The 25,536-nt window shown below is 47.6% G+C and overlaps 2 protein-coding genes across 3 annotated transcripts; one reads left to right on the top strand and one right to left on the bottom strand.

The window, feature by feature from the left end:
- The first annotated feature begins 312 nt into the window (after positions 1 to 312).
- mapk8ip2 (mitogen-activated protein kinase 8 interacting protein 2) lies at positions 313 to 25,536 on the top strand. The gene is made up of 14 exons (XM_047034447.1): positions 313 to 711; positions 12,140 to 12,245; positions 17,228 to 17,443; positions 17,564 to 17,642; positions 17,771 to 17,872; positions 18,399 to 20,661; positions 20,794 to 20,999; positions 21,678 to 21,753; positions 22,498 to 22,670; positions 22,777 to 22,886; positions 23,333 to 23,455; positions 23,558 to 23,628; positions 23,717 to 23,815; positions 24,329 to 25,536. The coding sequence occupies exons 1-14, from the start codon at positions 647 to 649 to the stop codon at positions 24,399 to 24,401; spliced, it is 3,762 nt and encodes a 1,253-aa protein (XP_046890403.1). The 5' UTR covers positions 313 to 646; the 3' UTR covers positions 24,402 to 25,536.
- On the bottom strand, positions 7,210 to 10,580 carry LOC124476977 (gastricsin-like). Of its 2 annotated transcripts, none has more exons than XM_047034453.1 (9): positions 10,480 to 10,580; positions 10,150 to 10,294; positions 9,910 to 10,027; positions 9,488 to 9,606; positions 9,061 to 9,260; positions 8,696 to 8,812; positions 8,314 to 8,461; positions 7,930 to 8,028; positions 7,210 to 7,782 (listed from the first exon to the last, which is right to left on the bottom strand). In XM_047034453.1, the coding sequence occupies exons 1-9, from the start codon at positions 10,533 to 10,535 to the stop codon at positions 7,630 to 7,632; spliced, it is 1,155 nt and encodes a 384-aa protein (XP_046890409.1). In that variant the 5' UTR covers positions 10,536 to 10,580; the 3' UTR covers positions 7,210 to 7,629. The 2 variants fall into 2 exon arrangements, with proteins under 2 accessions (XP_046890409.1, XP_046890410.1); XM_047034454.1 differs by having other exon boundaries at positions 7,210 to 7,779.

The raw sequence follows: 25,536 nt of genomic DNA, 5'->3' as shown, positions 1-25,536 counted from the left end.
ACCCCATGATGTGGCAGTTACATTGAGGAAATTCCAAGATTGTCAAAACAAGACAGTTCTCTAATCGCACTCCTTGTTTTAGTTGCTGTGGAACTTGTTATCTGTAATCTTCATAAGAGTTGACAAATATCACGACAATGCATTTAAAAACTTTTAGTTATGGTTCGCAAGGTTAGCAAGTGCTCCCCTGTCACTAACTCTACGTATACTCCCTCCACCCTCCACCCCCAACCCCCCCCCCCCCCCCCCCCCCCCCGCCCACTTTGCACCGCTGGCCAGTCGCCGCTTCGTGTCATAGGCAGCATCAACAGAATGCATTAAGCGAGGCAGCTGTCGGACTGCGGGTGTATAGGCCTACTATCCTGGATGTATCTGTAGAGACATAAAAACAAATTTACCGCACCGTTTTCTCCTTCTGGTCGGTTACCTTTTCCCCCTAGATTGGATTGCTCTACAGATTTGATGGTGCTGATTACGCTTATCTGACTTGCCAATAGGTCGTGGCCAGGCGCATCTGCCCGTAGGATAGGGGGAGGAAGAGAGAATTTGTCCGTGATTGCGTCCGTCTGTTGCCCTACGCGGCCGTGAATGGACTGCACTCCTTTAGTATTTCTCCGCAATCACATTGAGTCGTTTCTGGAAGAAGATGGCGGACAGGGCTGAGATGTTTTCCCTTTCCACGTTCCATTCACTCTCTCCTCCCGGTTGCAGGTAAGATTACTCATCGTCACCACATATGATGGGAGCCGCGGGAACAGGGTTGTTTCAGCGTTGATATTGGAGATAAGTGGACAGAGCACGCATCAAACAGAATGTGGCAACTGCTTATTTGTTATCATTTTTTACACAGTTTTACAAGCCATAGACATACAGTTACAACACCCTGTTTGCTACTACGTTTCAGCCACAACGCGCAGTGCGCAAGCACCGATTGATTCTGAGGAAGCTTGTGTTTTGTTTTTGTCTAGGTCTGTAGGCCTCCGTGCTCGTCAAAATTATTTACCCTTGAAATGCGTTACCTTTTAAAATAAGAGGACAAATGTTCACTGGGGGGACAAACAATTGATTTTTACTGTCACGCTGTTTGCCTGCTTGCCGCATTTTCCCCGATTCAATTACCCCAGAGAAGGAGAGAGAGCAAGGCCCACGCCCTGTTGAGACAAACACAAACCAGAGCTGGTTCCTGAGCTGTAGCTGTCAAAGCATGTATTGCATATCTAAACGCAGATCCTCAATCCAAACAGGCACACGTTGCTATTTTAGCCGGTTTCACTGTTTGATATGCTAAAACAGTCGAATGCAGGTGACTAAGCTTACTGGTCTTAAGGCACCACTTTATTCGGATCATTTAGATAGGTTAAGACTACAATTACTACAACTTCCATTATGATACATGATTCCTGCATGTTTGCTAAAAGGTTGAAAGGCAGATTATTCTATTCTAGGTAATATCACATTGGCTCACATTGGCTTGTCTTTCATTGGATTATCTATGTGAGTGAATAATCTTTTGTTAAATGACTGACAGACATGCTTCAAACTGTTTTAAAGATAGTTGATATACGTATATTTCGACATAGTATAGTATTATAAATACAGTATATCTAAAGTTAAGAAATGTATGCATCTGATTTGTCATGAAAAACTCCACAGAAGTACGGTATTTATCAATCAATTTATCAGTCCTAAGACACGTGACCATAATTATTTGAATACACCTCGCTGCACCATGTGTATTTTAATGAGACATTCCAAATGATACAAAGAAAGGTATGGGGTTCTGAGAAAGTCAGGGTAAGTGGAAAGAACCGAGTGACCCATTTGCTTCTGGAAGAGTGACGACTGGAGCACAGGGAAGAGGAGCTTTGCTCTCCCAAGGCCCAATCCAGTGCTTCCTGTGGCCCCTTAAACCCAGTCCCCAGCAGAACTGCTGAATGCTAGAAAAAGTACATCTCATTACCAGTGAGGTAACCAAGCCCAGTCCACTCCTTCTCTATTAGCCTTAATGACAAGCACAGGAACATTCAGAATGACCTTGAAAAGGATAAACAAAGGAGTAAGGGAGGCAAGGAGATAAAGAAGCAAAAAGAAAGACCTGACATTTCTTATTGTGTTTATTCTGTGTCACATATATATACCCTCTATAAACATCATTATAATCTACTATACTTCAAAAGGAAATATCCAGTGTAAACAGATTTGAGACAAGAAACATTACATTTCAGAAATACATGTGTGTTGTTATTTCAGATCCATATAGTATTAAATCAACTGTCAACAACTCATGGCAGTGCATTCCATCTAGGTTAGCTGATCCAACGGGAGTGACATTGTCTGGCAGGAATGATAATCCTGCTCTTGCAGCAGTATACTGGATGTACACTGCTCTCTAAGAAGTCGCAATGTGGTTCCAGTCAAAGTACTGTAATGCCATGCAGATGAGTAAGTTGGTGAGTGAGTGATGGAGTGATTGAGTGAGTGAAAGTGAATGCATGAGTGAATGAAACACTAAAACACCCATATCAATTTATAGGAAAACGTGTGTCCGCGTTATTCTATCCGCTCATAATGAGTTCTTAAGTGTGTTGTCGTGTGTGTCTCTCTGTGGGACTGAACAGCTGTATGCCAGTGTGTTTGTGCGGTAATCTGCTTTATGTAACCTTAAAATGATTCCCCTTGGTATAAATATAAGCCTCTGGGGAGCTTGTGCTTCATATTCACTCTGCACGGTGACAGAACACTCCTAGTAGCTGGAGGGAAGTTCCTCACCTGGGTTAGGAGGAGGAACCTGGTTCACCATACCTGCTCGCTGATCTTGAATAGAGCCTACATGGGAATACATTTTCACATATGCATACAGAACACCTGTGGAAATGTTCCGAAATAGGTGAGGACTGACTATGATTTGCATGGTTGATTGTTTCTCGGGAACGTTTTGCCTCGCGTGAAATAGAATAGAAAAACGGTATTTGTCCACACTGGTGTTTTTATTTATTGTTTATAGTCGAATCTCTCTCTGTCTATTTCTCTCTCTCCATCTCAGTATTCTCATTTGGCATAGTGGTTTGTTTCTGATTGGACAGAGTGTTTTGGCAGCAGGCTGTTTCTGACTCCACCCCTCCACTTGGTGACAATTTCTATATTGATGCTCCAGTTTACATTATGTTCCTTTGAAGCTTGGGATGGAGAGGCGGGGGGGGGGGGGGGGGGGGGGGAGGGGGGGGGCAGCACCATTGAGTAAGAGGCTTAAATCAAACACAGATTCATTTTAGTTTAAGGACCCATCTTTATTTCTCTCTCTCTTAAACCAACATGATTCTGATCAGCTGATTGAACTACTGAACACAACGTTTCCTCCACAAACACAGGATCATTCAAACATGCTTTGAACCTGTTTCTGTAAGGGCGAGACAACCACTATGATTGGTGACTCATGTTCTCATTTGTGTGTGTGTGTGACTGCGAAGGGGTCATTGGGATGACGGGTGACTGGTTCAGGTGGTTGTCACAGCCTAAGCTCACAAACTACGGAAGGGGGTGGAATAGAAGAGTGACATTGATAGTTATCAGTGGCAGCCTCAGGTTTGGTTAGTGTCTGTGTGTGTGTGTGTGTACGTGTGTGTGTATGGGGTAAGAGCTTTTACATGGGCCTAAAGAAAAAGAGAGCGAGAATTGAACAAGAGCCCTTCTCGGGGGCAGTTTTCGCAGCCCAGTGCTGTTTGCTCAGGCAGGCTGAATTCGGACCAATGAGCCCAAGATGACATTGTAGCAGAGAGTCAACAGACAAAGCTTGGTACCATCCACACCTTTCCCCTACCCCCGAAAAGGGGGAAGGGTCCTTCCCCCTTTTGTCCTTATCTCCCAGAAGATGCTTCAAAAGCCCTGACCCAGCATGGGGTCAGGAACAGAGACCACATGGTCACACAGTATCAGACAATGGAGTATAAGGGAGAACTTTCTTTCGTGGAGTTACAAACATATTTCTCAAGGACTACATGGCTCATGGACACTAATTCAATGACAGTAGTCGATGTGTTATAATGTGTGTTTTCTCATTTACCTAGAACGTGTTTAATTGATGTTGGATTATAACTCCCCTTCAGATATAGTTAAATCAGTCAATCTTGATATCAAAATAATTGTATCATACTAACAAAACCAGTTATGAACGTTGTATTGCTCTATTCTGAAGTTTAAGCATTTCATGGACATTTGAGATAATGGAATTTAAACTATCAGCCACTTCACACCTCTGGGCAGATCTCAAGACGACGCCCAGGTGGAAGTAACTGACCAATGAGAGAGGTCACCTTCACACGGATGACCCCCTGTTCTTTGGAGTATAAAATCGCCGAACTTACAATCACCCCCGCTTGTTCGTAGGATTAACTTGGGGTGAACGCGTCACTCTCTAACCTTTACCTCATAACCTGCACATTCACTTTGCGCCCGGAACTTTGACGAGAGATTCCGTTTCCTATTCGTTGGATATAACGAACCATTGACTCCGTTCTTCAAACCGACAAAAGTAACTGCGATTTGCAATATTTCTTACTTGTGACATATTGGCATGTTGTGATTGAATTGTCGATGTTTGATTGTATTTTACAAATGATTTAACTTGACCATCGTTAGATCAGTTGCTATTGATCGTCCATTGTTACTACAGAAGCCTCTTCCTCTGTACCTCTTCCTCACTCTCTCTCTCCCCTCCCCTCCACACGCGCTCTACGCAGCCATTGTGTAGTGCGCTCTCATTAGAATTTAGGCCTACTGTACTGCTTTAGCCCAACTAACCCATAACTTATCTGGTATGTGTTCACTATAATTACATTCTCTTAAATAAATCATTGTGTATAATACTCGCGTATCTCTCACGTTATATGATCTGCTCTACTTTCATAGAATTCCCTACTTATGATTAGACTGATTATTATGAGTGCTATTATTCAATATTATTAAACAAGGTTTCCTCTGTCCCTTTCACGAATCAGAGGTGGTGCCCCCAAGAACGACTATACTTTATTATAAACTAAGTATTGCTAATCTTAACCGTGCAAACCACACTACAACATCATTGTGGAGTTAACTGTTCTCTGGGCCTGACTGACCTCATCAGACACAGTAGATGATGCTAAGGTCTGGTACAGGTGTTTGCCCAAAAGAGAGAAAGAGTGGAAGGTGGAGGGAGAGAGACTGAAGGGTAAACAGGAAAATGACAGCAGTGAGAAACAGATAAAGAGAGAAATTGGGGAGAGAGAAAGGGAGAATAAAGAGCGAGGGAGAACAGACCGACGGAAATAAAGAGAAGTAAAAAAAAAAAGAGGCAGATGGCTGTGCTTTGTTGATACAGACTCAAGCAATGGCTGTAGAGCTCTGACAGAGATTTGATAAACAGGCCTCTGTGCCACAGGCCAAATCGGATCTGGCCACAATAAAACGGATGGAACACTATGAGCAGCAGTAGTATTGAGCATGCTGCCACATACTCCAAAATTGTTATGTTTTCCTGACGTGTCGATCTGCTCGCTCACCTCCTAAACATGTTCAAAAGTGATTGGAGAACAGCAATTTTGGGACTTAAGGGAAACTTTTTGATTGTGTTATTGTCCTAAAATGTCTCAGTGACTAGCGGAACAGTAGTTATGGAACACAACGATGCGAAATGTCAAACTAACTTGTTAATGGCAACCAGGCCAGCATTTGGGCTGGGGTTTCCATCCTTATTTCTGTGCCTATTATGGGTAGTGAAAGCACACTACCAGGACACCCAGCTGTGCCACTGCCTACAAGTTTGGTGTGAAACCTGGTGTTAGTTGAAACAGCAACTCCACTTCCTTCTCTGTCCTACTAAGCCCTCAGCTTTCTCTCAGCTCTCATTATTTATGCAGGATCACATGCAGTGGATGACTGCAGATGCAGGCCCTGTCACCGTTCCACTGGCTGAGCAGGGAGGGGGACACATATTACACATGGGCTAGTCACTACAACGCTGAGAGAGAGAGAGGGAGAGAGGGAGAGGGAGAGGGAGAGGGAGAGGGAGAGGGAGAGGGAGAGGGAGAGGGAGAGGGAGAGGGAGAGGGTGGGGGTGGTTTTTGAGGTTTTACTGTGACACATTTTGCAGGTCTTGCCGTTTAGGGAAAATGGGGACAGATGATAGTATGCCACAATAGCCAGGCTACAGCAAACTGTGCAGACAGGCAAAGCAACAAAATGGAGCCTGTAGACACAGAGGCAACCTCCAGAGGAAACACCTTCACAGAAAGACTGCGGGCACTTCAGAATGCTTTTTTTTTGTCAGACAGTCTTTATTCCCCTGTTGTGTTGACAGCTGCCATGGAGATGACCATGGAGAGCCAGCTGTGGTGATTTTGCACACACGCACACACACACACACACACACACAAACACACACACACATACACACATACACACACACATTCACTCCAGTGATAGCTTAGAGACGGGGTGGGGGGGGGGGATGAGTCCATGTGTGACCTCATTCTTCCTACTCCATCCTTCCCTGAAATGCCCCATATGGCTCTCCACTCTCCTCAGTATTGACTACTGTAACCCAATACTGCTTTCAACGTTATTGAGTTTTGTATTATAGAACCCCAAGATACATTCGTACAGCCTGTCTGGGGTGAATACATCAAGCCTATCCATGTCTAGTACATGATTTCTCGGACACTTTAGTTAATTAATTTTGATTCAACCATCAAATCCTATACATGCAGAGCAGGAAAATGAATACAAGAGAGATGCTTGATGGTGTGACAGCTTTATGCTTGACTGCTTATTTGGTTTAAATGCCATGATCTATGGTTGGATCATGTGTAACTTTTGTTTTGTTAATGTGTGTGTGTATTTGTTTGTGTGTGTGTGTGTATGTGTATGTGTTTGTGTGTGTGTGTGTGTGTGTTTGTGTGTGTGTGTGTATGTGTTTGTGTGCAGCACTTTAATAAGCTTAGGGAGCAGAGCGCCAATTCTGTGTTGTAGCAAAAATGTATCCCTCCCAAGAATCCATTTCACTAATGAGTTGATGCTCTAATCAGACAAACACACACACAGACACATGCACAGACACATGCAAAGACAGACAGACAGACAGACAGACAGACACAAACATATTTGCAAACATACTTTCACTCCTAGAACTGTGTAATTGTGCAGTTAGGAACACACAAATAGACACACACAGACATACACAGATATGTAATGGAGAATTTATTTTGAAAAGAGCAAATCTTCTAACCATCATTGCTGTAGAAGCAGAATTTAAAAATCACATTCTTAGAAGATTGAACCTTTTGATTACGTAAAGAATTGGTTTTCATGATTCAGTTGTTTTCATTACAACAACTTAGTGGTATGTTGATATGACAGGAAACAACAATTGATCACGAAAAAGTCTGTTTAAGCAAGCCCAAGACATGATCCCCAGTAGCTTTTACCATGCAGAGGTTCTCAATGAAACAGCAGTTTAACATGTGTGAGTAGTGTTACAGACCATTCAGAGCCATGTACTGTACACAGGACATACAACTCTGTATGGAACACTGGAGCATTGCAGCAGGTTAGCGGTCATCATCCTGTTGATTTTCGGTCACGTTACATGTGCCATGTTTAGGCGGCGGTGGCAAAGCCCACGCGGTTGTAGGCGCGGTCGTAGACTGAGTAGTATGACCTGAGGAACACGTCTCCAAAGATCCACAGAGGCTGTCCGTTCTGTGAGGGCAGGTAAGTGGGGGTGATGGCCACGACGCACTCCTGGTTCTGCTGCATGGAGAAACAGACGTTGTTGCTAGACACACACATGATATTATGCCGACACGTTCTAATGCTCTGACAAGCTCCTATTCCCATACACACGCTCTCATGCCCACACACAAACACACACACACACACACACACACACTGACCTACCTGTTGAATGTAGGCTGAGGGAGGCAGAGGGAAGGAAACCCCGCTGATAGTAAAGGACAAGGTTGGAAGGTTGCTGGCCTGGCTGCAGTCCACAACGTACTGGAGCAACAAACAAGCATAACACAGAGAGAGGCATGAGGAACTGAGAGAGATGGAGGAAGATGACAATATGATGTGCACATGGACCTTCCGTCATGCATTGCACAATATGTAGTTTAACTTTGCAATTGCTTGATATATATTTTGATATATTTACTGCACTTCCATTCCCTCTGTTTTTGTGTTAAACAGAGATTGGTTTAGTTGACCCCTACATTAGTCTTTCGGTACATCCTGTTGGTACAGACTGGAGCATTGCGCCCTGTCCGCAGCTGTGCGGCTCACCTGTCCATACTGGTCCCTCTGGGCTCCGATGGACTGCATGATGCCTCCCATGAGCGAACTAGGGGCGGTGAGCATGGAGGTGCCCGTGTCCACGATAGCCTGACAGCCCTGACTGCACCAGCCCGTCTCCCGGCCGTTAATCCCGAACCTAACAGAGAACACAAACGGACGACTCATAAGATGCCCGGGGACTGATTCTCATCCAAAATGGACTGAATAGACAACTCACCACAGTAACGTGGCTTATTCGATGACTTATTATTCCAAATAACATTGACTTTTGAGATACCGTAGCTCAAGTTATCGTGTAACATTGAGACACCTGTCGTGTGAATCATTTGCATAGTCTGTTGTTTGTGTTTTGTAGGGTTTTGGCTCTTACCCAGCAACACCAATCTGCCAGTAGGTCTGGGAGGTAACGGGAGTCCAGTAGATCTGGCCTGAATACTTGGTGTTGTCTACTCCTCCGAACGACAGCTCACTGCCCTGCTGCCCGCCACTGCAATTTGAAACCCAACACAGCTAATACCCAACCTAATCTGGTCACTATGCCACTGTGCGTACCGATAGACTACATGCTGTTGGAATGGTACTGTACAAGTAATGTACTAGTCTGGCATTGGCTTGTGTCCAAAAAAAATAATTAAAGGTGTTTTTCAGATGGTGTGCTTGAGTAAGTTAGTATTGTTTGAGTAGGCTAGTGTTGTACTAGTAGGGTTGGTTTATGTAGGTCAGAGGTAGTCATACCCGGTCATGTAGAAGGCAAAGATGTCTGCCTGCAGGAGACGCTGGGACATCATGTTGTCCATGACAGGGGTCTCCCTTCCAGCAGAGATGGTAGGGTAGGATAGACCCAAGATGCCGTCAAACTTAGCCACAACAAAGTTCTGACCTGGCTCATTAGTGCTTAGTCCAATTTCCTGGTTGTTGATGACAATCCCACCAACCTACAGAGTTCATATTACCAAAAGGGTTACAGCTCATTACTTCCACCTTTCTTCTCTTCCAAACAACAGTCGGACTTACATTGACAGTGGGATATCCTAACAACAGTCGGACTTACATTGAGGGTGAGATATACTAACAACAGTCGGACTTACATTGACAGTGGGATATCCTAACAACAGTCGGACTCACATTGCCATTGAGATATCCTAAAAACAGTCGGACTTACATTGACAGTGTCGTATGCAAACACCCCGTTGAGGCTCCCTGCTCCGTAGGGCAGGTAGAAGGTCTGTCCGTTGGCAGAGTAAGTAGAAGAGGCCTGGGGATTGAACTTTGTGTGTGTATCTAGAAATGATCAAAAAGGAAAAGTGTAGTTCAGTGGCAGAGCATTTGACTGCTTTAGATCAAATCAATGCATCATATAAAAACGGGGGCCTCAGTGACATATATTGAATTGAAATTCATTGAATCGCAATAGCAGCATTGTCATGGTTGTCATTTTGAATAGAGTTTCTGTGCATTCTTCACATTACACTTAAAAGGAGACAGGTATGAAATGGAAAATACTTAATGAAATGGTGATCTGAACGGCTTGAGCCATTATTGCAAAGCTTGTTAATGTTGTAGAGCCCCTGGAGATAGACTCACTGCAGGCCTGGGTGTTGCAGTAGATAGAATCTACCCACAGGTTTGCAGAGCCAGTGTCAAACAGCACCTGGAAGGACTGGGGTGGCGTGCCAATGGTAATGGCTCCATAGTAGGTGGTCTAGAGGACACAGTTACCAGGAAGGGTATAGTTATATTCCCTGTAGAAGGGTATAGTTAGCATCGAACCTGGTCACTTAGTGCAAGGCTAGTCCATATTTGAATGAGTTGAGTTGGCCTTACATCAGCATAGTTGTTAATGTACATTGCAGTGGAGCCGCGTGCAAACTCAGTCGGTTGGTATTTCACAGCAGGGTCCTGGTAAGGCAGGTGGACGCCCTTCTCCCGTAGAGCCTGACGGATAGACTTGTGCTTCACCAGAGGAACTCTGAAAAAATAGGTCACACACAAACACACTCAAAGTAGCTGCTCTTCATGTGACTGAGAATGCCGAGCAGGATTTCGTCGACGCGGGCTCCCGGTATAACTGGAACGCTTCCCCTAGAGAGTTTGGGAATCGAGTGAGAGAGAGAGAAACACAGAAAGAGACACGGATAGACGAGGGCAGCGTACCTGACTATTCCCTCGGCGACAACGGCACACGCCAGGACAACGATGAGGAACTTCATGATCGCTGGTCAACACACTACACTGTATGCTGGACACAAGTTGGCTACGGCTCCCCCGGTCTTATATAGGCTACAACAAGCCAGACACCCTTATCGCGTCGTATCGTTTTGATTATCATATCAGCAGGATCATATCAGCTCATTGGAGGTCACCCTCATTTTCCCTCCTCCTCCACACTCTCCATCCTCCAGGCAGACTGAGGCCACTGGTTCCCACCCCTATCCAGCCCTCCTATATGGTATGTCCAGATAGGGTTCACTAAACACCTCCAAGACACTTATTGTACACCTCCAAGACACTTATTGTAATCAAGCAATTGGGCTATAACACGATGATGTGTTTTTTACAGCTTGAAAGCAGTTTTTTGGGTGTTTTTTGACTGATCTTGGCTAGACCTCAGTCAATTTTTCTGGCAACCACCAGCGAAGAGTGACATTCAAATGTACTGGTCAGGAGTTAAAACAAGAAATATTCTTACAAAATCTAGGACTTGTCATAGAGTCAAGATATTTCCATTCTGTAAATGCCACTGGAAAGGATCTATAGCCATTCTCTGTTAAGTAGGAAACAAAGTTGTTTGCGCTTTCAACCTCATACAAAGGTCAAGGCTATCAGTGTGCTTGAGAATGGAACGTTCCAAATTTGGATAAAGGTATCTAAAATCCACATTGCTACCCACTCAGCCACATAAAAGCACTCTTACACTTTATTTACAGTAGATTGGGAATCTCTATGCCTATGCCTATGCTTTTAGGTAACTCATGTACGTTCATGCTTTGTGAACACGTCAATACACACTAGATTTAAACATAAAACATTTGACTTGATTTTGCACTCTGTATCTTATACATTAATGTGATCTAGTAGCTGATTCTGTGATTTTTGGTTTAATATGGTGTAATCTCTCTCTCTCTCTCTCTCTCTCTCTCTCTCTCTCTCTCTCTTTCTCTCTTTCTCATTTTCCCTCCTTGTCTCTATACCATCTACTGTATACTAGAATCTGGGTGTCCTGTCCTCACTAGAAAAGCTGCAATGCAGCATTTCCCTCTGAGCTTCACACCATCTGAGAAGCAGCAGTGGAGAGGCCCTGCTGAAACAAATGTACCGCAGACGAGATTAAGGGAAACGGGACGTTTCGGGCTCATGAAAACGGCCTCTGTGCCTCGCATGTGCTGTGGTTCTAAACAGGGCCTCTTCGTATGGCGTCGCCCTCCCTTTGAGAGATATGCTGCAGTGTTGGATTATAGACTGCCTCAGCGTTGTGTGTGTGTGTGTGTGAGGCAGGCGTTCGTCTCGAGAGGTCAGAGCTGGTCATGGTCGGCCCCTCTCCTGCCTGCCTCAGGAGCAGCCTGAAACTCACACCACTACAGCAGAAGAGCGTGTGGCCTTGAGTCTGGTGGAGACCCAGAGAGATAATGACAGGCTCTAGCGCAGAGCAGTTGTCCCCAGGGCTGGAGCACACTGTGTGGGCAATGATGAGTGTGAAACAATCACCCTCCTGGAGGGTGGACGCCCGGTGGAAACCTTTATGTACATGTATGACCGTGTCTGGAACACTGAATACAGTAAACTGCATTTACATTGTGTGTGTTTATGTTTTCAGGCCATCCCATGATATCAGTCTCGAGGAGTTTGATGATGAAGATCTCTCTGAAATCACAGATGACTGTGGTATTGGACTCAACTATGACTCAGACCCTTATGAGAAGGTGAGACTCACTATTACTACAACAACCATATTGACTGCAATGTATCTACAGCCTGTTTGTCATCATTATTTATCTACTGTCATCACTCATGCTATATTATTAATAAGCAGTAACCCAGGCTGGTCTGCTGTTGACTGACAGTTGCCAAATAGCAGCTTGTTGAAGCAGGTTGAAAAGAAGCAAGAGACAGGGTCAAAGAGAGCAAGAGAGTGAGAATGAGAGGAAGAGTGAGAGATTGAGAGAGCAAGCGACAAAGAAAGAGAGCGAGCGACTGAGAGAAAGAATGAATTAGAGAGAGAGAAATGAAAATGCGAGAGAGAGGGAGAGGGAGAGGGAGGGGGAGAGGGAGAGGGAGAGGGAGAGGGAGAGGGAGAGGGAGAGGGAGAGGGAGAGGGAGAGGGAGAGGGAGAGGGAGAGGGAGGGGGAGTGGGAGAGGGAGAGGGAGAGGGAGATAATATTTGGGTGCACCCCCTCTGGAGCCTTATAAGAGTTAAGTGCCAATTTGCATGTGGCTGTTATGTAAGCTGTATCTGTGTAACCTTGCAGCCTTTGTCTCTACCAGGCTGGCTAGGGATGGAGTCATTATATTATTGGCCAGGACTCTAACCTACCCTCCAGCCTGATTAACACCAGCTCCACAACATACGACAGATAACATGGAGCCCCCATCACTAAGCTTTGTTTAATTGGGTTACTTAGATTCACTCTTGCAGATGGGACGGGTGAGGCTGCTTTGATATTCCCATTTAGTCAGCTGTATGAAGTGAAATCAAGCAGACCTTCACAACACAGCAAAATACAGATCAAACATGCACAGCAACTCTCACATAATCACCATTTTTATTCTCCATGTACCTGTTTATTTCCTATCTTTTCCTTCTCTCTTTGCTCTGTTAACTCTGTCTTTTGCTGTCTCTTCGTCTGTCTTTCTGTCTCTCCCCCTCTGTTTCTCCAGTGGGATGTGAATGTTTTATGGTTGTGGCTCAGGGCCATGGCTGCAGCAGAGAGGGTGGGGGGGGGTGACCAGTGCAGTTTGCTGCTATGCAGAGTCAATGTCCCTCCCTCCTGCCTTATTCCATTCCCCTCCCCTCTCTCTTACTCTCTTGCTCGTACTGTCTCTCTCTTTCCCTCCCCCGTCCTGCAGAGTGAGCTCAGGTTTCCCCATCTCTCTCTTGTGCTCTCTGTTCGCAGAGAGAATGTTGTTGTCGGGGAAGGGCCAAGGGGGGGGGGGGGGATCGGGGATAGGGGGGATAGGGGAGTTAGCATCCTGGTGTCGATCTGCAAAATGAATCCAAAATAAACTGCCAAACCCACTACAGATATCATAGCTATCTGGCTATGTGTCAATAAAACGTTTTCGATTCCATATATTCCTGTCCCACATTGACACCCCCCCCCCCCCCTCCCCTTTCTGACTGCTCAGTTGTGTGGGCGCACAGCAGAGATGGTGTCACTCTTAAATGAGGTTGCTTCCAGCTCGCATTCCCCATCATTGACATGATGCAGGCACACTGGATCACAAGGCATGGACAGACAGTCCCAGAGGACCCTATGGGAGTGCCTGTGGGAGTGTATAAAAGGGAGTTTGCAGAAAAACACAGATTGTGTGTCAATCTGTCTTGCTTTTTTGTTTTGTTTGACCAGTCTACAGTTAGCAAGCATACCATGGGCGGCGCTAGGGAGGGGCTAGCAGGTGCTTCAGCACCCCCAAGAAAGACCAAAGCACCCCCAAAAATATTGATCTTTTATTAATAGTATTTAGATATCGAATATATATATATCTTTTTGCATTTAATCATTAAAGCAGACGCTCTTATCTAGAGCGACTTACAGTAAGTACAGGGACATTCCCCCGAGGCAAGTAGGGTGAAGTGCCTTGCCCCTGGACACGACGTCATTTGACACGGCCAGGAATCGAACTGGCGACCTTCAGATTACTAGCCCGATTCCCTAACCGCTCAGCCACCTGACTCCTGACGTACATCTGATATATAATTGCGCAGCTCCGCCAGTCAATGATCTAGCACTTCCTCAGCACCTGCATTCCAAATTCTCTGGCGCCGCCCCTGAAGCAGACAATCACTGAATCTCACCATGCACACTATCCTGTCAGATACAAGGAGTTCCCTCACATCTCTGTCACTTCTCCTCTCTGCCAGCCCCTCTACATTTGTCTCCCAGCCCTCTTGTACTTCTCACTTTCTCTTTCCTCCTTTCCCCTCTCTCTCTTCTAGCCACGTCGGCCTCTCCTCCTACCCAACACTGATTGAGCGGCCTCCACACATGTATTATTCAGGCTGTCGCACATTGATAGGCCATGCCTCACCCCTGGTGCTTGCTGGGAGTTAAACGTGTGTAGGTTTACAGGATGGGAATGACATCACCAATAAATACCCCAGGCTATCAATCACCATCAGCAGGATGTCGCCTTCGTAAATCACAGACACCGTTGATTGATTTAATAGGCCTGCATATGAGCTATGTTAGATATCCTTGCCATTCACAAAATATAACTGCAACATCACAACAAAAAAAAGACAAATCCCAGTTTCTTATCTCTTGGTTGAAAATATTGATCACTGTAAGAGAGAAACATACAGAAAGTGTCAGCAGTCGATAAGATCAGGAACAGGCCGTCCATTCCCTATGGATTGGAGTTCAAACGGACTCTGAAATGCACCAGTGAGTATTATGTGTCTAGTCATGCTTGCCCTGATACGAGGACTTGCTCCAATCTGCAGGCATCCAGCAGCCTGCACCAACACCACAGACCAACACCACAGAGAGACACACTGGGGCAGCTCCTGTAGTCGCCTCCCTCATAATGTAAACGTGCACATTACGATTCATGGGGATACAGTGAGACGTTTCTTTGTGTAGTGGCAGGTAAGATATCTAGTTGGGCTTTCCGTATGTCCTTTAAATGGGTGAAGCCTTAGCTTGTCTGGGTTCAAACTCATGTCAGTGGACTGCTGTCTGTCATCGCCGGTTAGTCCTGACGCTGTCCTTTCCTCTAACTCTCTTGCTCTGTCAATCTCTGAGTCCTTTTTTCTCTCAACCTTCGGAAGTATTAGATCTTAGATGACGTGGACTGTCGTCAGGCTGCCCCTCACCCTTAGCACCTCCTCCACGACAGCTACGTTCTGGTCTCCTTGCTCTTTCTCAGTTAGCCATCCTGTCCTGTCCTGGACTGCGCTCTGCTCCCCCCGGCTCTGCTCCTGTCTCTCTGCTGAGGCGTGGGAATCATCGATGAGCTGCCGTCTCCGTCCTCTGCTGTGCAGCACAGTGAGCCTGCTCGTCTCTCAAAGAGCTAGGCTGCTGGAGCGTCAGTGACGCCCAACCAGCCTCCACTCCCTCTAATTACACATCAAAGACACTTCACAGTCCTCGTCTTACAACCCGTCCCACCAGAGCGTCTGTGTTCAGGGTCAGCGGGCTGCTGAGTAAGCACTTTGGCTCAGAAACAGATGAGCCGGATGACTTTAAGAACTTCAACGGGGTTATTGGGTGAATGTTTGCTGGCATTTTCACAAGTGAAAAACGTCGGCCGCTGCCACAAACTCTCATGTCGGTGACAGCGGGTGTGGGGTAAGCTCATTCACAACACGGCCCTGTTTGGCCTCTAAGTCAGCAGAAGGGGAGGTGTGCGTGTCAGGGCTGGCCAGGCAGGATGGGGTGTCCTTGGGAACCTGAGACCCAAGGATCGATCCTTTCTCAGAGGCGACTCACATTTATAGCTGCTTACTCTCTCCCAGGGTTGCCTGCTGCTGTTCCCCAAGAGCAAGATGCCTTGCAACGCACGCAAACCTTCATCAGTACAGCTATCGACCTCGTGATGTTTACACCATAAAGATATATGTGATTGCAATGTTGTTAAATTGAGAAATATTGCTGTCACCAGAGTATGATTGATTCAACGCAAACGTCTGTGGGGTGATTGATGTGCAATCCAACCTTCATATGAAACACACATCTTTCTGTGGATCTGACTGGGAATGTACTGTAACTTCTTGGCGGTGTATTGGGTGTCGACTCATGTTTCTGTGGTAATGTGAGGGGTTGACGGGGCGTCAGCAGTCCTGCGAGCCGCAGGAGATGAGAGGCTTTGCTTTGATGCCTCCCATTAAAATACATCCTTTTGAAAAGGAGATAGGAAACTGCTGCACTGGCCAAATGCAAAGTGGATAGAACAGATGCAACCAAGTGCTTTCACTGTCAAACTCAATATAGGGTTCAGGGGAAGTGTGGAGAGGAATGAAACTACTGGTGTTTGTTCACGTTCTTGAAAACAGAGATTAATAGACAGAGATTCCATGAGAGGGTTTCCCTCAAATGGGACACACAGCAAGACAGACTGACACTGTGCGGGAAGGACCTAGATTATTTACAGTATATTCCATGGCACAACTTTGTACTGAGATACTGTACAGTGTAATGCTACTTCTAATCAATAGTAAGTGCTTTGGAGCTGGATTAAAGCACCACATTAATGTGCTTTTATCCATCTTGTCTGGTATCATAAAAAAACACTAGCATACTACACACACACACGTACACGCACATACACACCCACACACACACTTACACAAATAAAAAGGACATTAGCAGATTTCCATGACTGTTAATGTGCACTCTGTTGTGGAGTTGACCAGTCACCTGAGTCCCATCCTACCGTGGTATTGGGATGTGTGTAGGATCCTCAGCAGTGTGCTGTGTGTGGTCAAGGAAAAGTGCATGATTGTGTATGAAGTCAGCTTCCTAGTGTTTTGTCCCTCTGAAAGTGGCAATATTCTGGGTTATTCTGGAATCGGATGTGTGCTAGACAGAGGAGTTGCTGAAATGTTCCTTTTCTCCTGTCAGAGGTAAGGATGACAGATCTGCGGTGAGCCCCAGCAATCTGGCAAAAGACTCCATTGGGAGAGAACGTTCTCTCTCTTCTCGGAAGCCTATCTTCATTAATCATTTCCTCTCTTTGTCTTCAGGACTGTCTGATCCTTGAGAAGAGCGAGATGCACCACCAGATGTGCTCCTTCCAGGACGACTTCCAGGAGTTTGAGATGATTGACGATGAGGATGAGGACGAGGAGGAGGACGAGGAGGTCGACCCCGAGGATCCTCCCTCCCCGTTGACCTCCCCTACCCTGGGAACGCTGACGAGCCGACCGACCACTCTCAACCTCACCACCGCTGTCTCACAGGTGTGTAGTGCACACACGCACGCACACTTACACATTTACACACGTCCAAATTAAAATCCAGACACAGATCCATTGATATTATTCAACACCAAAACTCTGACTCGCCATGTTTTCCCCTAGGATTCCCTGAACAACAACAGCAGTTTGTCCCCAAAGAAGGGAAGCTGGCAAGACTCTCTGCGCAACCCAGCTTCACAGGGTGAGAACAACAAAACCACGCAGCCCTCAATTTGATTCAATGTCCTCAATGTATTGTTCGCTTAATAGCTTTTGGCTTGTTGCGTGTCAGTTGTAAAGGTGGTTCACTGTCACATGTTTGCCTTGCAGGCCGTCTGTCTCCGACTCACTCATGTCTTGAGGACGGCAACCATGTGACGGGCCAATGCCCAGTCGCACTAACCTCCCAGGTTCCAGGTTCCCAGAGCAAAGGTACTCCCCCCAAACAGGCAGGGGAGGGCGGGCACCCCCAGTCCCCCCGCAGGCCCCTTCTCTGCGACATGGAGGGCAACAGACGAGAGAGGCCGGAATACGGTAACAAAATGGCCGATGTTACGCTGGAAGTCAGGGTTCCAAACTCATCCCATGAACATGAGTGTCGTGACGTGACGTGACATGATGTACCGTGATTTGATGTGCCGTGAAGTCCCGTCGTCACTTTCAGATCTGTACATTCAGAGTTCAGCAGACTTCAGCAACAGTGCTCGACAAAGTATTTAAGAAACTCCTTTGTGATGAACTATTTGGTGCAAACGCGCAGGATGATTTGCTGAATCCTCTGTATTAACTATATGTTTCTAGTCATTGACATCTCCCCTCTGGTGACTGTTAAACACTGCTGTCCATGCACTGACTGCTCACATACTTGGTGTATCTTATCCTTCCATACAATCATCCCCTCCTTAACCTTCTTCCCTTTCTTTCTCTCTCCCTCCTCTCTCCTTCCTCTCCTCTGCAGGGTCTTTTGGCCAGCATAAGTCTCAACCCTCAGGGAATTCTCCAGAGCAGGCCCTTCTCCAGACCTCCAGAGTGCCCTCCGTGGACGAACACTCCCAGTGTTCCGATACAGAGGTCGACCACGATCTCAACAGCGACCACAACCACAAACACTCATGCCAGTCCTCCCGACGCGCCAACGACACATACACAGTCACCAGCGAGTCTGGCCTGGACCGAGAGCTGGAGAATGACCCAGACCCCGATGGGACCAGCCGGTGCCTATCCTCCACGGCTCCCATCGGGGGCGACGGCTCTGACACGCCCCTGTCTGAGGAGGAGCTGGAGAAGGACATTGAGGTGGAGTTTATGTGCAAGGAGACATACGACATGGTGTGCAAAGAGAACCAATATGTGGAATTCCCTTCCATTGAGCCATCCGAGTCCGCCTCGTTTAAAAGTTACTCCAACCGTTCAAATGCTCTCGACCAATCCAATGGCTCCGACCGCCATGGCCCAGCCAATGAAATGGCCGCCAACGACTCCACCTCTCCGTCCTCAGACCCGGGAATAGCAGACATGAACGCCAAGCGTTGCTACACCATGTCAGATCCGGACCAGGACCTGAGCTCTCCAGGGTCAGACTCAGATATCGAGGGGGAGCTGGAGGCGGCGTTTGCGTGCGGGGGTCCCCTGGTCTCCAACATGATCTCCTCCATCTCGGAGACGGAGCTGGACCTGACCAGCGACGACAGCAGCAGCGGGCGCTCCTCACACCTCACCAACTCCATCGAGGAAGCCAGCTCGCCCACCTCCGACCAGGAACTGGACCCCGACACGGAGCTGGAGCAAGACAGCGGCATTGTGGGATTGAAGGCGTCTCTGCTCCTAGGTCAGCGCGACCCTATCAAAGATGGATCTCCCCTCCCCTCCCCGTCCGCCCTCCCATCGCCCATCATGGCCACTCCCTCCACCGCCGACTCCCCCATCCCCCCTCCGGAGATGTACGACGACGGGCTGGCTCTGATGGGCCTCCACAGCGTGGACGACGACCTCCCCTACGAGCACCTGGCCGACCCGGATGAGACCCTTCCCCCGGCCCAGCACTGCGAGGACAGCCACTCCAGACAGATGGTCCTGCAGATCGAGCCTGACCACAGTCTGGAGAGCTTCAAGCGCTCCTTCTACCTGCCCGTGGGGCCGCGGCTCATGCCCACGGCCGACGAGTACGACGGAAACAGCGAGGGAGAGTCTGAGTCAGAGAGCGAGGACGAGCTGAGCGAGAACTCTGACTCACCGTGGCTGCTGAGCAATCTGGTCAACAAGATGATCTCGGAAGGCTCTTATCCAATCAGCTGCCCCGAGGAGTGCTTCAAGAGGTCTGCGTCCGTCACCGACACCATCTCTCCTTCCTCAGACATCGAGACGGACGCCTTCGCCGAAGCGCCTCCGGAGCAAGAGCTGGGGCGGCCGACCCAGACGAAGGGATCTGAGGAGAAGGGGAAGGAGGGGAAAGGCCGACGATGGGGAGGGGAGGAAAGGGAGGAGGGAGAGAAGAGTGCCAAGCCTCCTAAAAGGCAGTCGGTGAGGAGCGACGAGAAGCTCAGCCCCACTATGCACGTGGGCAGTGCCACGTTCCACACCCTCAGCCCTGTCGTCGTGGAGCGCTACGTCCACAGCCCGAACCACGGCCACACAGCCCGCCGCCCCGAGAAGGGCGTCAGCGCTCAGGCCGCTAAAAACAGCCAGAGACGGGAGGAGAAGGAGGCCGGGGAGCCGGATAACGACCTGACGATGCTGGAGGGGAGGAAGGATCTGGAGTCTCCCAGCCTGACCGAAAGTGTGGCCAGCGACAAGGACGAGGGCCGGGAGACCGAGGCCAAGCCCTGCGGCCGCTCCACGGCCTCTCTGGAGCGCATCACCGAGGTCAAACACAGTTTGACCCTGGATATCCCCACCGCCCAAACCAACCGCTGTTTCAGTCTCACCTACTCCACGGACAACGAGGAGGAGGAGGAGGAGGAGGGGGAAGGGGTGGAGGAGGAGGACGACTCGCCTTTCTCGGGAAGCTTGAGGAAGAAATCGTCCTACGGAGGAAGCGACCTGTATCTGGACAGCTCCCCGCCCATTGACGAGAGCGTGCGGGACCTCCCCCTTTGCGAGCGGGAGCTCCCCCTGCAGGTAGGGAGGCTGCAGCAGGACGACGACGGCCTGGCCTACGACTCAATGAAGTACACCCTGGTGGTGGACGAGAACACCACACTGGAGCTGGTCAGCCTCAGGAGGTATGCAGGGGAGGCATCTGGGTCGATATGCATGAATTAATGCATGAATGAGTGAATGAGTCATTCACAAATGATTTAACATCTGAACGTAATGCCTTTCACACGATTGTTTTGCGTGTGGGACGTTCCCAGGTGCACCTCTGTGTTGAGTGACGACAGCGAGCTCTCCACACTGTGCGACGACGACCCCCTAGGCACGGGACAGGTGGGCTACGGGCAGTGCGACGTGGGCGTGCGGCCGGAATTCAGCTCCTCAGAAGACTCCTCCCCCGAGGCAGACATACCCTTCTCCAAGAAGTTCCTCAACGTGTTTGTCAACAGCACCTCGCGCTCCTCCAGTAAGTCAACAGAAAAATACGAGTGCTACTGCTTCAACTGTGCAAGTAAAGAGGGTGCCAGGACTATACGGTAGAGACAGTTATTTGGTTTATCACCATGAGGGTGTCCTTCTGGGTGTTATGTGGAACATTTTGCCCTAAAAAGAATCCTGGAATAACACTACTCCCAACCAAGGGGCTTTCAGTGAAAGATGTTCCAACCCAAGAATTCCTGTTGGAACATAAAGCTTTGGGTGTCACCAGTATGGTGTAAAAATATGTGTTATCGAAAGAGCTATAAGTAGAATACCAGTATTAACGTATCCCGAGTTCCCTGCAATGAGATGACATCATCCACAGGCATCTGAAGGATGCTGGCAGGCATCATCAACCCTAATGGCTTTCTCCATTAGTGAAGTCAGCTGAACGATCTCACTGTGCTGTAGCTCCAGATGAGACTGTGAATGTTGAAGGACTGCACTCCTTAGTAGATCTATTCTCAACCAATGTTCCCCATGGTGATTCACATAGCTGATGAATCATCATTTTGTTCAATTAGAAGTCTATCCAGTCAAGAATAGGTTTGTAGTTTTTCATTTGGGAAGGTTTGGAAACAGCAATGATAGAATATGAACAACATTTGCAGCATCAGTATCGGTGACCTCATTATGGTGTGTGTGTGTGTGTTCATCTCTGTAGGTACAGAGTCTTTTGGGCTGTTCTCCTGTACAATCAGCGGAGAGGAGAGGGACCAGACACACAGGGCCGTGTACAGGTGAGAGAGAGACTTGATTCAAGTAAAAGACAAGGCCCAGTATGAACTAGGATTAGAGAGAAATGCAGCATGCCAAATGAAAGAGCAAACTCAATCCACTGTGAAATATGATATTCCCTGAAGAGCTCAGGGTTGGGGGTGCACTGCAGGAGAGATGTGGCTGGTGAGTCACAAGTGGTGGAGAGGGAGAGGGGAGAGGGGGGAGGGAGGGGGAGGGAGGGGGAGGGAGCTACAGAGAAGGGAGAGAGACGGAGAGAGAGGGGAAGCCAGGTGTCGTAGCTACAGCTGGGCCAACAGCCCTGGCACAGAGGGACCAGCGATAATCACACCTGTCACTACATGTCTAATATGTGTGTACGCACATGCCCTTTGTTCAATAACATGGCAATTGTGTATGTGTCGCCGTAAAATCTCTCCTCCGTTAAGCATACTTCTATATTACTTTTACTGGATTGTGTCACCCTCAATCTTGCCGCATAGGATGTCTTCTCTTTCTTCTTCTCTATCTCCTCATGGCACAATGTATCTGTTATTTCATCAGCTGACGGTCAGTCCTCTGGGAGTCACCTGATCCCTCAGCAGACTCTTCCTGTGCACATTAACAAGAGCCGCCAGCCCCAGTGGCCCGCCATTACACTAACAAGGATCTTTCTGCTGTGATCATGGCGGCTCAGTAGGATGCAGTATTTAAAAAGCACCTAGGGGTTCCTGAACTGTGCTGCCCCTCCCTGCTGCTCCCCGCAGGTTCATCCCCAGACATGCAGATGAGCTGGAGCTGGATGTGGACGACCCTCTCTACGTCGAGGAAGAGGAGGATGACTACTGGTACAGAGGTTATAACATGCGCACAGGAGAGAGGGGCATATTTCCCGCCTTCTACGCTCATGAGGTCATAGGCCAATCCAAGGAAATTGTCGGTAAGTGGAGGCATCAAGGTCACTGGTGTTTAAGAAGACTTGTATTCTCCAATAGGTCATTTGTGCTCCCGTGTGATGTCACATCCTGTGTATGTATTTCCTGTAGGAGTGAAGAGGAACCCTGCGTGGATGGAGAGTTTCACCGTCCAGTTCCTGGGTTCTGTGGAGGTACCCTATCACCAAGGTAACGGCATCCTCTGTGCCGCCATGCAAAAGGTAAGCCCAACAGGAAGTGATGAGTAAGGCACATGCACTATTATCGCGAATGCAGGGGCGAATCTAGGTTCCCACTTTTGGGGGGGCTAAGCCCCCAGATAAAACCTATTATTTTTCCTGGGACCCAGCAAAACTAGGGGGGTCTGGGGGCATGTTACCCCAGAACAAATGTTATATCCTTTTAAATAGTGTCCTGTAGTGGGTTTTAGGCAGAGAAATGAACACGTTTAGATTTAAAATTTGAAGATTTTTTTAAATTAATATATATATTTTTTTATATATTTTGGGGGGGCAAATGAAACTTTTGGGGGGGCTCCAGCGAATGAAAGTGTGCATGACTCCATTGCATCTCTCTCTCTCTCTCTCTCTCTCTCTCTCTCTCTCTCTCTCTCTCTCTCTCTCTCTCTCTCTCTCTCTCTCTCTCTCTGTCTCTCTCTGTCTGTCAGATTGCAGTATCCCGGAAGCGGACGGTGCATGTGCGGCCCCCCTCCCTGTGTGAGCTGGAGATCAGCCTGCAAGGGGTCAAGCTGGTCATGAGTCTGGAGGATGAATACGACACCATGGATGAGGTGAGGCATGAACGTGGAACGGTGGAGCCAATAGAAAAGGCCTGGATGTTATGTAGAGGGAAGGTGAAGGAGTCTGACCCCGCCCCCCCCTGTCGCCCTCAGTTCGACAGGTGCAGTCACTTCTTCCAGATGAAGAACATTTCCTTCTGCGGGTGCCATCCCAAGAACAACTGGTACGTCCCCATGAACACATTCTGTTAGTGAACGTGATTCCCTACAGTATTGTCACATGCACCTTTTCCTTTCCCCTGTTCCCCTCAGCTACTTTGGGTTCATCACGAAGCACCCCATGCTGAACAGATTCGCCTGTCACGTGTTCGTCTCCCAGGAGTCCATGAGGCGTGTGGCCGAGTGTGTGGGGTGAGTCCACAGCTCACCCAAACATCAGCTCTGTCCCCGTGCTCTCTTAAAGCCCATCAGAGATATTAACATTCTTCTATAGTTGTCTTGTTTAACGAAAGAGAGAGAGAGAGAGACCGAGAGAGAGACCGAGAGAGAGACCGAGAGAGAGAGAGACCGAGAGAGAGACCGAGAGAGAGACCGAGAGAGAGACCGAGAGAGAGAGACCGAGAGAGAGACCGAGAGAGAGACCGAGAGAGAGAGACCGAGAGAGAGACCGAGAGAGAGACCGAGAGAAGGGGAAAGGACATTGATAATGACTTCTAAGTGTGATTTGTTAATCTTGTTGGAATCAGGCCCACAGGGTCTGAATTATTAAAGATTCTAATGATTCACTGTCTACAGAACAGGGCTGAGAAAAGTCTGAATCTCACCATGATGACGCATTCTTTTCCACATTGTAGATTTGTCTCTTTTCTTTGTTTGATCGTTCCATGGTATGTCCCTCACGTGACACTGTGTCCTTCTCTCCAGACGGGCCTTCCAGGAGTATTACCAGGAGCACCTGGAGTACGCCTGCCCGACCGAAGACATCTACTTGGAGTAGGCAGGAAAGAGGATGTGTTGCCTTGACAACCCCCTTCTCTCGATCGCGGCTGTATGTTCATCTACTTCACCACCAGAGAGAGGTGGTGGATCTTTTTCTGTCCATTGTAAAATACCCCGTGTAACTCTAAAACTGGGATTGTCATTTCAGTTCTACAGTATGCTACATATTTTACTTTGTCTGTCCAATTGTTTATTTCCCATCTTCTTGATGGATTTGTTGCCTGTTTCTTTGACTTTTCTATGATACAGTTGCAGAACTAAGAGGCTGGGCACCTGTTAATTTAAAAAGTCATCCTCTTAGGTCTCAAAAAGATATTCCTACTACTGCGGTTCACATGTTTTAATGCATGGCTGGTAGGGTAATGCACACAAACACACACACGCACACACATTTAAAAAGACACAGCAGGGTGCAAAATAGCTGTGATGTAGGTGAATTGTTTGGGCTGAGATTTGGTGTAATATCGGCAAACGGCTGATTAGATTTTCTACTGATAATGACTTTGGAGAAAGGTATAGAGATTCCAGTGAACTGTCCTTGGTCTGAGCTTACTCCTGTATTGCGTACAAGATGTAGTGTGTACTGTAAATATATGTATAGACAGTAGAAACATTCATACAGACGCTTCATACCCACTTTATGTACGTTTCAAACACAATCAATAACCTAATGAGAGAGAAAAGAGAATGAGTGCTAGTGGAGAGAAGTGTTTTTGTTTCCCCAGGGTTAGGGGTTTCCCCATATTAGGGGACTGAGGTTGAGGATCTATAATCTGGGTCGCCTGTACTCTCCGAGTTGTGAGTTAACATCAAACTCATAGCTATAAGTAAACACTGTAAACTACTCTGTAATGCTCAGTCAAATTTCAGGTCAAAGTGAGCTGAGGGCCACTTCACACAAAGCCATGATATCACAGTCTTGACTGTTCAACACTGCTCCCTCACAACACGTTCCTCAGTTTCCATCAGTTTTTTTGGGTTGCTGAGTTTTATGAGAAAAGGAGATGATCTGCCCTGAACAAGTGGTTCTCAATAATGACATTGTTTAGTCAGATCTGGATATGATGGCGGTTCTTCAAGTGACACTAAACCCAAAACATGTTGGTTAGTTGGTAAGGTTCATGAAAGGCCAC

This window comes from Hypomesus transpacificus, chromosome 14 (assembly GCF_021917145.1).
Source record: "Hypomesus transpacificus isolate Combined female chromosome 14, fHypTra1, whole genome shotgun sequence".
In the NCBI taxonomy this organism is placed as follows: domain Eukaryota; kingdom Metazoa; phylum Chordata; class Actinopteri; order Osmeriformes; family Osmeridae; genus Hypomesus; species Hypomesus transpacificus.
Note: the sequence above shows the minus strand (reverse complement) of the source record. Positions and strands in the feature narration are given on the sequence as shown.

Coding starts and splice junctions, on each gene's coding strand:
- mapk8ip2 (XM_047034447.1), top strand. CDS start 647: ATGGCGGACAGGGCTGAGATGTTTTCCCTTTCCACGTTCCATTCACTC. Junction 17,444..17,563: donor TCACCACCGCTGTCTCACAG/GTGTGTAGTGCA, acceptor GTTTTCCCCTAG/GATTCCCTGAACAACAACAG. Junction 23,816..24,328: donor CGTGTGGCCGAGTGTGTGGG/GTGAGTCCACAG, acceptor CCTTCTCTCCAG/ACGGGCCTTCCAGGAGTATT.
- LOC124476977 (XM_047034453.1), bottom strand. CDS start 10,535: ATGAAGTTCCTCATCGTTGTCCTGGCGTGTGCCGTTGTCGCCGAGGGA. Junction 9,261..9,487: donor TTGCATACGACACTGTCAAT/GTAAGTCCGACT, acceptor TGAACTCTGTAG/GTTGGTGGGATTGTCATCAA. Junction 8,813..9,060: donor TTTGCCTTCTACATGACCGG/GTATGACTACCT, acceptor TTCAAATTGCAG/TGGCGGGCAGCAGGGCAGTG.